General features: G+C 45.6%; 1 protein-coding gene across 2 annotated transcripts in view; it reads right to left on the reverse strand.

Annotated features, from left to right (window-relative positions):
- Nucleotides 1-7287: 7287 nt before the first annotated feature.
- LOC308173634 (complement decay-accelerating factor) overlaps nucleotides 7288-12941 on the reverse strand; it is a 7519-nt gene continuing 1865 nt past the window's right edge. Inside the window, exons 3-11 of one of the 2 annotated variants that reach the window (XM_080548670.1) lie at nucleotides 12399-12501; nucleotides 12204-12277; nucleotides 11337-11522; nucleotides 10091-10216; nucleotides 9932-9964; nucleotides 9782-9823; nucleotides 9642-9690; nucleotides 8467-8550; nucleotides 7288-8223 (exon numbers count right to left, since the gene is read on the reverse strand). In XM_080548670.1, the coding sequence (XP_080404796.1) occupies nucleotides 8490-8550; nucleotides 9642-9690; nucleotides 9782-9823; nucleotides 9932-9964; nucleotides 10091-10216; nucleotides 11337-11522; nucleotides 12204-12277; nucleotides 12399-12501 (674 nt within the window). In that variant the 3' untranslated portion in view covers nucleotides 7288-8223; nucleotides 8467-8489. Of the gene's footprint in view, nucleotides 8227-8466; nucleotides 8551-9641; nucleotides 9691-9781; nucleotides 9824-9931; nucleotides 9965-10090; nucleotides 10217-11336; nucleotides 11523-12203; nucleotides 12278-12398; nucleotides 12502-12941 lie in introns of both variants that reach the window. The other variant, XM_080548669.1, reaches the window with a different exon arrangement.

Below are 12941 nucleotides of genomic sequence, written 5' to 3' on the forward strand. Positions count from 1 at the left end.
TTCTGTTGCCCTCCGTGGACCTGGCGAGGGAGACCTCGTGTAGGATGTGGAGGTGGACCTCCTCACAGCGGTTGCACTTCCTCCTCAAGGTGCAGTTCTTCGCCAGATGGTCGCGCCCACAGTTCCAGCACCTCTGGTTCTTCTCGAGCCACCTCTGCTTGGCCTCGGTACTCAGGTTGTTGAAGTCACTGCACTCATTGAGCCAGTGCTCGCTGGTGCAGTACGGACATGGCGGTGGACCTCTCCGTCCCTTTGGAGGGGGTTGAGAGGAATCCTTTCCCTCAGGTCGGGTGGTCCTCTCTCTCCGAGGCTCCTCCTCCGTGTGCAGCACTCCTACTGGGCGTCCTCTGTTCGAGCTCGGCCCGTCCCAGCGGTCTCCCTTCTCCCTCTCCTTCTTCGGCTCAGCGTAACCCATGGCGTCTACGTTGGTGTCATGCACTTCCTCCAGTAGGAACTCCGCGAAGGCAGCCATGCTCAGACCCAACTTCTCGGGGTTACGAACGCGCTGCTGTCGCCGGAACCTCTCCTGCCGGAAGCGTGGGATCTTGCGGAGCAGCCGCTCTACGTTGGAGGTGCTGTTGATCTCGCTGGCGCCAGCTGGGCCCTGCGTCTTCAGCATCCCAACCAAGGTGTGCACGCGGAGCGCGAAGTCATCCAGCGCCCGGTCATCCTTGATGGGGGCCTGCTGTTCGAGGGCTTGCAGTTCAGCAAGGGCGTGGTTCCAGGGACGACCGTAGCGGGCATCCAAGTCAGCGAGCGCTCTGGTGTAAGGTGTCGGTGCGGAGGCATGGGCCAGTACTATGTTGTGGGCTCTGGGGTTCCTCACATGCTGAAGGAGAATCGCATATTTGTAGGACTCTGAGCAGGAGTTGTCCAAGAGCGTGTCTAGGCAGATGCGTAGCTCCACATACTGGCTCCTGTCCTCGTCCTTGAAGAAGGGGAACTTGGGTCCCTCCACCTGGGGGAACATCCTGTAGTGGATCATCGGTGCTGGAGTGACGGTCTGGGTGTCCGGCCTGCATGCATTTTGGTGCACTGGAGGACCTAGGGGTGTGCTACGCTCTTGGGGGATGACTCCCCTCCCGGGCAGCGACGCTGGCTCCCTCTGGGCCGCGTAGCGGTCGGGTCCCTGGTCCTCTTCCTTCCAGGTGGTCAGCTGGGCCTGTAGTTGGACAGTCCTGGCGGGGGTCATGGAGCCATCGGCGGGGGGTTCAGGAGATGGCACTCGAGAGGGCCGTGCGGATGATGCTCTGGAGCTACAGGCCGACGGAGTTCTGCTGATGCACACGTCGCGCATGGTCTGCATCATTTCCTCCATCTTCTCTGCGTGCAGTTGCTCTCTCGCCATCTGCCTCTCCGCCGCGCGTTCCGCCCCCTCCATCTGGAGGCGCTCGCGCTCGTACTGGATGCGTTCCCTCTCTAACGCCTCCTGGCGCTGTCTCTCCGCCGCACGTTCCGCTCCGTTCATCTGCCTCTCCGTCTGGAGGCGGTCGCGCTCCATCTGGAAGCGTTCCCGTTCTAGCGCCTCCTGGCGCTGGAGGCATTCACGTTCTAGCGCCTCCTGGCGCTGTCTCTCCGTCTGGAGGCGGTCGCGCTCCATCTGGAAGCGTTCACGTTCTAGCGCCTCCTGGCGCTGTCTCTCCGCCGCGCGTTCCGCTCCGTTCATCTGGAGGCGTTCGCGTTCTAGCGCCTCCTGGCGCTGGAGGCGTTCACGCTCGAACTGGAGTCGTTCCCGCTCTAACGCCGTCTCGGCCTGTTGGCGCTCCCGCTCTAACGCCATCTCGGCCTGTTGGCGCATATATTCGGACAGCGCGGCACTACTCCCTCTGGAGTGCAGGCTATCCGCCCCAGAGGCAGAACTGCCCACGGAAGCCCTGGACCGGTAGGAAGCCACTGAGCGGCAGGAGCTAGGTCTCGAGCGCGCCGTACTGGGAGGCAGATCGTTAAGGCTGAGGCCCTCCCTCTTCCGCCCGCAGGCGCTGTCGGACCGGGCCTCTCCTTCCTGTTCTTCCGTTTCCACGGCAAAACCCTGCGGTTCTGCCATCTCATCCTCAGGCTGGTGCTCTTTGAGGGCTGTCTCAGTGCTAGCCACCCGCGCGCCGGCGGACACCTCGGCCTCTCCGACCACTGTATCCCGTGGAGTGCACTCCTCGCTACCACTCGGTGAGCTTTCGAGCTCAAGCTCATACTCCTGTAACCTCGGAGGCAACCGCGGGACTCTCTGTGGTCGTGGCTCTGGCTCAGGGGGCGGAGAAGGGGGGGTAACTGTCTGGTCTGGTTGGCTGCGCTCAGCCATGCTATCACTACACTACCAATCCGGCTCGAAGGACCAATTGTAACCAGGGAGTAGCTGAAAAGGACTGTATAATTTAGGAAGGGGCTGGTTATCTAACTAATGGAGCTAAATAGGCAGTATAGGAGGATACAGGCAGGGGGCGCCAGCAAACCGTTAGACTAGCAGTTAATGTCGTTAGCATTAGCAAGGGAACTAGCATTAGCATTGGAGCTACAAACAACTAGCATTAGCATTGGAGCTACAAACAACTAGCATTAGCATTGGAGCTACAAACAACTAACACACGGTATTACATATGAACACACATTTATTACACATGACGGTTGTATACATCCCCAAATACACATTCCCTCCCGGCCGGCCACACACACTCTCAATCACTCACTGATAGTCTCTGGCCTGAACAGGCTTATAGTCCAGTGGCGTGGTGCGCGTTGAGGCCTGGTCGAATGGCATGTGCGTCGATGAAGTGGTCCGCGTCGAAGCTCCGCGGGAGTCTGTGTTCGCTCGTGGAGGCGACGATTAATGTCCAGCTGGCGTCCCGCTTGGTCCAACGTTGAACACAACTAAAACGGGCTACCTTGGTACACTCGATAATCGCTTTCCTGGCGTCTTCAGTTGCTGCACGGTGTGCGCGCTGCTGAATCCGCCATCTTGGATCGGCTTCTCGTTATTCTCTCTCGTTCTGCTTCTCTCTCGTTCTGCTGCTCACCACACACTCCCACTCGCGGACTACTTCCGTCTCTTATATAGGCACCACCGAACGTAACATCCGGGTCACAGACACACCCCGGATATACTACGTCATCAACATATACATAAACAGTACAATAATAATACATACACTTCACAAACGTATATGAATTGTATAGAAAATAACAAAGGAAATACTAGGGGCAAAAATAGGGCTGGTTTGGGGAAACTAAACTGGCACTAAACTGTGGGCCTTCACAACACCCCTATTTATGTCTCATTCTTGTTTTTTATTATCTTAGGACTGTGTTTTATTATTTTAGGACGGTGTTTTGTTTGTTAGCACCAAGGGGTTTGCAATTTCAATTTCGTTGTACCCGTACAATGACAATAAAGATCATTCATTTGAGTATTGTTGCTGACCATGTGCATCCCTTCATGGCCACAATGTACCCATCTTCTAATGGCTACTTCCAGCATGATAATGCACCATGTCACGAAGCAAAAGTCGTCTCAAACTGGTTTCATGAACATGACAGACCCACCGGATCTGAATCCAATAGAACACCTTTGGGATGTGGTTGAACCACAAAGATTCACAGCTTGAAAGTGCACCTGAAAAATCTGCGATGCAATCAAGAATCGTGTGATGCAATCATGTCATCATGGACCACAATCTCAAAGGCATCTTTCCGACATCTCGTAGAAAAAGACATGAAGAATTGAGGCTGTTTAGAGAGCAAAGGGAGGCCCTACCCAGTATTAGTATAGTGTTCCAAATAAAGTGTTTGGTGAGTGTATTAGTCAATATATACCAATGTTTTGACAAAGCATAGTTGCTTGCTTGTCTGTGTGACGTGGACTAGTGTCTCTCCAGTTGTTTTGTCGATGGTGGAATGGAAGGGTCCCTGTCTGACAGCATCCCCAGACACAACAACAACATTTTGCGGCTTCCAACCTACGTGTGTTGTTGAATAAAAACCAATTAGAAGCAAAACACAGACTTCAACATGAAAGGTAGTACGCAGGCCCGGAGCCAGTAAACAGATCCAGTAGGCTTGCTTAGTTACTTATTGTTCTTGGTGGTCTTTCAAGCACTTTTGGGAAGACACAAGCCCTGTGACGTGCGAGGCATAACTCACATAACTCCTAGATACCTTCCACTTCCAGAAAACGGATACATACATCTACTCTTATAACAAGTCATACTGTAGTTGACATTACTTGGGGGTTCTGGAGTGCTGAGCCCCCCTCCCCCCATAATAAATCAAGGCTACCCCAGACGAATTTAAATGTCAATATGGCCCACCCAAAATAATGTAATCTGTTGCTTTGTTTGGTCCAGTCTACTTTCATGTGAGGGGGAAGATTCAATCCACTACTTTATCGGCCCCAGTCTGGCACGCCTCCATAGTAACATTTTATGTACTGTTTTTTTTTTCCTGGTAAAAATAGCTTTGTAGGGGCGCTTAGGTGGCGTAGCGGGTTAAGCGCTGACCATGTAACCGCAGGGTCCCCAGTTCGATTCCGGCCGGGGACATATCCTGCATGTCATCCCTCCTCTCTCTCTCACCCATCCTTCCTGTCTAAATCTTCACTGTATCTGTCATTAAAATGAAAAATATGAGTGGGACTGCCCCACTTTGTATACTTCTTCTAGCTGGCTTTTGTTCTCACTCAGAGACATACTGTACATGTTTAGTAGCTAGGTAGCCAGTAGCTAGCCCAAGTTACATAGGCTACTTGATTGATAACAGGAAATAAGACATAACTCCTTTCCAAAAGGATACAATTGTAGATAGGCCTGATGTTGACAACAACAAGAGGAAAACACCTCCTTTATGTAGCAGAGAGGAAGGACATCCAGGCCATTTCCTGTCATAGTTTAAAGGTGCAATCCGGCTTCCAACGTACGTGTGTTGTGGAATAAAAAAAACAATTAGAAGCAAAACACAGAGGCAGGTTTCAACATGAAAGGTAGTACGCAGGCCCGGAGCCAGTAAACAGATCCAGTAGGCTTGCTTAGTGACTTCTTGTCCGGTGGTCTTTCAAGCACTTTTGGGAAGACACAAGCCCTGTGACGTGCAAGGCATAACTCACACAATGAATCTCAATCAGAGCGGCAAATGGCTGTCAAGTTGTCAACCAACCAACAAGTTGTCTTGGGGAAAAAGAGCTTAGATATCAGTTCACTTCCTGAGTGTACTCTTTAAACTTGACATGAAATGGAAGCATTTTAATGTAAGCCAAGCAACAAAGCCAGCCCTCAATGTTCTGCTTCCAACAGGTTGTTTTCATTCCACAACACCAGTAGTTGGGCGGCCACGGGAGTCACCGGCTATTTAACCTGAAACAGCTGCGGCATGTGGCACACATTGATATGTAGGCTAGCAGCAATGCAACGCATCTATCAATGCATTTACATTTTCGCCATTTAGCAGATGCCTTTTATCCAAAATGAATTTCGAGATTACAGGGACATGTCAACCCTGGAGTTTATTTTAGTGGTGGTGTTCCCAGGTCGCACTTGAACTCATGACCTTCTGATCACCAGTCCAACTCACTATCCACTAGGCAAGGCTGACCACTACCCCCACAGGCCCCACATGCAATGCATACTTACAGTATTCTGCCAGGCAACCAGGCAAAAGCGTCCTACCATTAGGCCAAGAGGGCCGTGCGTGACACTTTAAGTTCACGTGTCTCAGGCAGGGGTACCTCATCACCCAGTGCGTGATCCCAAACCACCTCCGCTACCTCCGTCCCCACAGATGGCTGTCTGTAGACAGGTCCTCTGCAGCCCGAGTGACAGCTGTCACAGGCCTCATCACCTCTGAGGACTAGAAGGTGCACCTCAGAAGCTGTGTTAAGTTATTCTAATGGCGTAATTGTACTTTTTCAGTCTTTCAGTCTTTATTTTTCAGTCTTTGCCTTGAAATAAATACCTAACTGTGCTAAGTATGTGACAGACAGCCCTCTGGCTCTGTCTGTATAATCTTTGTTTGTTTGTGTCCTAACCAAGCAGGTAGGCTACCCGGTGGGCGGGGCTGGAGCCCAATTAGGATGATGAGGGGCAGCTGACTGGGTCTCCTGAGTGGAGCTGAAAAGGCACTCCAGTCCTCCAGCTCTCTCTCCCCTCTCTCTCTCTCTCTCTCTCTCTCTCTCTCTCTCTCTCTCTCTCTCTCTCTCTCTCTCTCTCTCTCTCTCTCTCTCTCTCTCTCTCTCTCTCTCTCCCCTCTCTCTCTCTCTCTCCCCTCTCTCTCTCTCTCCCCTCTCTCTCCTCTCTCCCACCCTCTCTCCCTCCCTCCCCCCCCCTCTCCCTCTCTCCCCCCCTCCCCCCCTCTCCCTCCCCACCAGCACCATTATATTTCTGATACGCTTCGTTTTGTTATCTTACACCATACAACACCCTTACACTACTGATACACTGATTATCATACCCCATTGGATTATTGTTCAGTTTGGCTGACCTCAGTTCTATTAAATTCTTGATTATTTGTTAGTATCCATGGTGTGCATGTGTCCCTTTTTGTTATGACCCAGAGCCAGGCCCATAACAAGTGCTTGTAAACTATTTAAGTAGTTATTTTTTCAAACTTTATTGCTGAACTCTGACCAGTATGTGCTGTTGCTGGCCGCAGCAGCATGTAATCTATTCACCACGACTGGCAAATAAGCAGCTGGGGAACAGTGTTTTTTTTCATTTGGAAAATGTTAGTGTAATTGTGTTAGTGTGATGATTGCCTCTTTTTCCTAAATGTCTCCATCGCGTTAGGAACCAGAAGCCTTCTCCTGGTCCGTCTGGTGAGAGACATTGCTCCAGCCACAGAGAGGGTGGACAGAGGCACAATGGAGCAGTGTAGGCGGCATGGAGCAGAAAGAAGCTTTTCTGTGCATGAGTTCATGGTAGGTTGACATCATGAGATAATGGTTCAGCTCTTCCCACTACTCATGGTAGTGAATGTATCCATTGAGCTTTCGCCATTTTAGTTTACTGAGATGGTAAGCTCGATATGGTTACTTTGTTAGTGAATGTATCCATTGAGTTTTCACCATTTTAGTTTACTGGGATGGTAACCTCGATATGGTTACTTTGTTAGTGAATGTATCCATTGAGTTTTCACCATTTTAGTTTACTGGGATGGTAACCTCGATATGGCTACTTTGTTAAGACTGGTCTATGGTCTACAGTATTTCACGACGTACTAGAGCTATTAAATACCTTCTGAAAGACATTTAATAAAGGGTCATCTGTATGTGAATACATTGCCATGTTCATTGACACATCATACAGTATGTTACATCACTGGTATGGTCTACACACAATGTTTTTTTTTTTTACATTTAAGGTGATCCCTGCAACATCATTTTTGCTGTCATTTTTGTCTGTCTGAGTGTGCTGCTAACTCTTTCCAGATCTCAATAAGCTTGTACATAGCAGCTTGGCTCAGTTGACAGCATTCAGCTGATAGTTTCTCATGATTATGTCCTACTCAGTGTCCTCAAAATGTAATTCCCTCTTTCTTAGACACAATCCAGCAGCTCAGTTGATTTAGTTGTTTGTGTTGATGTGGAGCCAACAAACATCACTATTCGTTTAAAACGATTGAAAAGCCACAAGGAGAACAAAATATTGCCATACGAAAATGTATTACATTTTGATTTCTGAAACCACACAATACAATCAAAGTATGAATTACTTCAGTTTGTTTCTGTGGTCGTTTTCCTGTCAACAATCACAGTCAGTCTGCACACAAGGTCAATCATTATCAGCCTGGGAATTTCCTCAAGTATAACTGTCGTCATCAGTTTGGTGAAACTGCAGGGCATTGCCCTTATGACAGGAGACCCTGACCACACTACACAACAGACTGGTAGACTGATAACATGGCAGTTGAATAGGTAATACAATGTGTGACAAAAAATATATTGTATTACGCTTACTTCAGTTTTCAACATACATAAATAATACTATTAAAATATCCGTCGAAGAGCATTAGGTGAATGAATCATTTACAATGTGGTGACATCACAAATAGTGAGATAAACATGTCTTTTCACAGTATATACAAACTAACATTTTTTACATTCTTCCATTCGTTTCTGCCACATGGTGTCGTTTGTTCCGTGGTCCCATGGTTGGAGAATCAGTGCTCCAGTTCAGCTGGGCCTTGGCACGTCCTCTCAAGGACACAGATGTCCACTAGCAGATAGGAGATATCCCATCAGCAGCCCTGCTGTTGGGAGCACATGACAGCTCACAGTTAAGGCATGGCTTGAACTCTAATGGAGAGAGCAGATACTGGAACAGAATACTGAATATATCCACTAATGCCATAGATTATTCCTACTTAAAAACATCCACATGCACAGTATGATGAAGAATGATGTGGAGGTGGAATAACAAATGACAAATAGGCCTACTTTTGAATAATGGGTTTATGGGATAATAATAATATGCAGGAATTGGTAAATACCGTAGGCAGGCATTTGATTGGTCTTATTTATTTAGAAATTGTAACTCCTCTTTAGGCATCAGGTCCTCTCCCGTCTGGTAGGAGCTATGTGGCATTTATAAATAAGGAAGTTTGGTCAGGATTACAATTCTTACATGTATGATAAAATAGTTGTGTGTTAATAATTATGCTGCATGCCGATCTCAGCATTTGAAGGAAGTTTAGTCAGGATGGTCATGTTGTATGCTGATGTCAGCACTGTTGTCAGGATTATCATTATCATATTATCATTAGAATTGTGTGTTAATAATAGGCTTCATGCCGATCAGCAATAGAGGTATTTAGTTATTTGCTTTGCGCTCGGTGGAGCAGGCAGTTAGTCAGCTGGTCATCTTAGTCAACAGAATACATCGGCGACAGATTGAGACCCGCTGTTTGACTTCAATTATTTGATCTTATCTGAATTAATTTCAAATTAATTTGTGAGTTAGGCCTGTATATTATTCCTAATCCATACAATGGGATTTGCATAACTTTTTATTATAAAAAATATTTTGGGGGTCGTTGCCCCATCCCAAGAGAATCATAATTTTTCCTGTTGCCAGTAACTCTGTCAGAGTGGGCCTTAACCAAGGATTTCCTGACACACATTTTTCAACACCCCGCAGGAAAACGGAATGCTTTTTTGTCTGAAATCAGGCGACAAACAATCACACCGCAGCAAGTTGGAGAAAGTAGAGAAAAGGCAGTGATATTAGCTGGCAGGATTATGTTAGTGATAGCCCTGTGATGCAAAGACTATTAGCCTGACGGGGACCACCACAAAGCTTCAGTTAGAGGTAAGCCTAGACACTGTGTGAATCCCCTGTCAGGTATCAAACCCATCACCACCTCAATCTGTTGGGACTACAGTGTATTGAGGAAGGTCACATTTACAGAGTAGGGTTTGTGGGACTATAATCCCAGTACCAGTGGTGATTATGTTGATTATGTTTGCACACAACACTTCAAACAGTGCAAATATCCAGACAGCCTTGTTCTAGCAAAAAGGATACCTCTCTGGTGTGTAAAATAGCATCAACAGCGAAAGAAAACATTTGCCGTGTAGACCTTAGCGACAGATTTAGTAGCAGCCAGATCCATCATGCACTCTAGGCTTTAGTGGTTAAGGCAAAACATAAAAAGTCGGTTCTCACCCTTTCCTCTTAGAGAAACGGTAAAATATGAATATTACTATAAGCGTAACTGTAAAAAAGAAAAACAGGCCATAATGAGAATCATGAGTCCACTACTGGCTTTTCAAACCACTTCCACCTGACACGTAAGGATTTCTTACCTACGACAGTGCCTATCACACTTCCCACAACTGCTGCGTTTCCTGAAAGAGAAATTCCTGAATTATTATTATTATTTTCGTGCATAAGCACTAAACACATTTCTAACATTCCTAACCCTAACCCACCGAATCTCAACAATAATAACTTACCATTGGGTGCTTCATCATCCACACCATGTCTTCCTGTAAATACAAAGTACGGAATTATCAGTGGAACGCAACAATATCAACAAATGAATGTCAAGGCCTGAGAGACAGTCATCCAATTGTAGCAAACTATCACTGTGGAGAAATAATGAACAGCTGTACCTCCTATTGTGGCTTTGCTAGTCGATGTTGCTGCTGCTGTTGGTGTTGTTGTTGTTGTTGTTGTTGTTGTTGGTGTTGTTGTTGGTGTTGGTGTTGTTGTTGGTGTTGGTGTTGTTGTTGTTAACTCTAACCGTAACAAAAAACACAATTCTTATTGAAGAGACAACAAAACAAACGCTCCTAACAACATACTCATTCTGGAACTGATTCATGCACTACACTCTGATGAACCATTAGAAGCATAAGAAATGTATCCAGTGGTCCACCATGGTCTACAGTGCACACATAATATGTGATGGCAGCCGGTGAAAGGGGGAACAATTCGGCAACCAATCCAAATATTCAGACTTTTATTCTGAAAAATGTTGTTGACATTTATTGAAATTTTTCAGAACAAAAGTCTGATTGTCGACTTGTTCCCCCTTTCAACAGCTGCTGTCACATATGGGACTATCAACATACTGTCACATTCAGGGTGGGTCTTTGTCTCTTTAAACCTCTGGACTAGCTGACCGTGGAGCTTTGGTTAGGCTACAACGTTACGTCAATCTGCACTTCTGACATTCCGGCCGCAACGCAATTTCATTTATTTTGTTTTTACAGTTATATTATGTCCTGCTCCTCACGTACCATTTAGTATTCTGACTGGAGATGGACCATGTTCATACAAAAGCAAAGCCTTGGATGGCTACACAATGGGTTAGGGTTAGGAGGGAGCTGCATGTGCCCCTGAGCAAGGCACTTAATCCCTAATTGCTCCAGGGGCGCCTACTATGGCTGACCCTGTGCCTAGAGAAGAAAATACCACTTTTAACCGCAAATAAAACATTCTTCTTAGAACTCAGTAGAAAATGTTGGCAATGGCAAGTCTGGATGCTGATTTATGGGCCTCTCTACCCTGCCTAAGAAAACATCTGAGGGAGTGAATTGTATACTTGAATTGTTCTAGAACATGTTTACTACTCTCAGTCCACACATAAAACTGTAGTGTTTAATTTAGACAATTGTAAAAACTTGTGATATAAAATACAATACCAATTGGTAGTATTAAAGGGGAGGAATAATCAACAGAAATGACGTTTCCGAACTTTTTCTGAGGAGTTTAGAAAGATGACATATTATACTATAAGAAGGATGTTAGGGAGGAACGTTCTGAGGTGTTCCTAAACCAGCAGGCAAACTTATTGATATACTGTACTTACTATGTGTATCATACCCCAAATAAATACAAAATAAATCCATATACCTTTACATTCAGGAGGTGATGAATCAAATTGTCCATGTTCATTGCACTCAATGGACTGGTTCCCAATGAGCACGTAGCCTTGGTTACAGGAGTATTGTATAACATCTTTATACTCTGGGAATTCTTTGTCAGGCGTCTCTGGGATATTGCCATTTGTGATGTTAGAAGGCTCGTCACAAGTTACAACTGAGGGAGAAAGACAGAATTTAAGCATTATTTTTGTCTATAGCACTTCATACCTTGCCAAGATGTCCAAGATGTGCCCTATTTGAATAGTTTGTGCCTTTTGCACACTGCACTGCATTTATAAATGAAATGTGGAATATAAATAGAATTTAATATAGAATTTGATTTGATTAGAATGTGAACTGAATGTCCCAGAGCTGAGAGAAGGTCTAGGCCGAATGTGATGTTTACTACGGAAGCCCTACAAGGCTTTTTTTTACTCAGTTTTCCTGTGATAATTAGTTAATTTTCTTTGTTTTCTTGAGATCTCAAGTTATTTAGGTAATTATCTCGAGATAACAAATGTTATTTTCCAGAGATAGCTGGATCTTGAGAAAACAAAGTAATGGGCACAAATGATATTGTTTTCCCGAGATAACATACATATAACGTGACATTTCCAATTGCATCACATTGATTGACGGATGATCACTAAGGAAAGCCTACTTCTACATTTGGGTTTTGCTTTTCTTTAGGGTGAAAGTTATATTCTAAAAGATGTTTACAAATTATTGGATGAATTATTGGATTGAACATTGTGTCATGCGAAAACAAAGAAAATGAACTCGTTATCATGGGAAAACCGAGTAAAAAGGAATGTATGAATATCACGGCCTTGTAGGGCTTCCATAGTTTACCAACCTCTACACTTCGGTGATCTTCCACTCCAACCTGTAGAATAACACTGTCTGGTACTTCTGCCCACAAGTTGATAGCTTGAGAGAGAAGGGAGGGGGGGGGGGGTTAAGGGGATTCCCTGACATAAAGGTTGTAACTATTGGTTACTGACGTGTAATGTATGGAAGCATAGTTAATAAATTAATAAAGACTACTCACCCTTTATCACAAACTGCTTTTACTGATGCAGCAAATAGTGTCCCCTCTTCACCAATCACATATGTCAAATTCGGCACCGGCCTGAGTGCACCACAATCCATCTCTGAAATGTGCACACAATAATTAATCAAACAAATCAAATCAGACTTTATTTATATAAAGCCTTTCGTGCAAAATTGCAATACATGGTGCTGCTTAACAATATGAAAATACAAAAATACAGTTAAAATACACAGTAAATATATTATAAGGAAATGAGTAGCATAGGAAATAAGAGACATGGTAGAACACAAAACCAGTGGCGGCTGGTGATAAAAATGTTGGGTGGGGCACAGGTTATGGGGGCATGCTCCACAGGGAAGAATATCAACTTTACAATCTGGATTTACAGTCGATTTTAGCATGAGAATATATATATATAACTTGTATTAAAGGGCAAACTGCAAACACAACAAAAATATAATGCACAACAACTGACAAATCAACTGGAATAGTCTTTGTTAGCAGAGTAGACCTAATGTTAACAGAAGAGTGGCGGGGTGG

Source organism: Nansenia antarctica, assembly GCF_963989245.1.
Source record: "Nansenia antarctica genome assembly, chromosome: 18".
NCBI lineage: Eukaryota > Metazoa > Chordata > Actinopteri > Argentiniformes > Microstomatidae > Nansenia > Nansenia antarctica.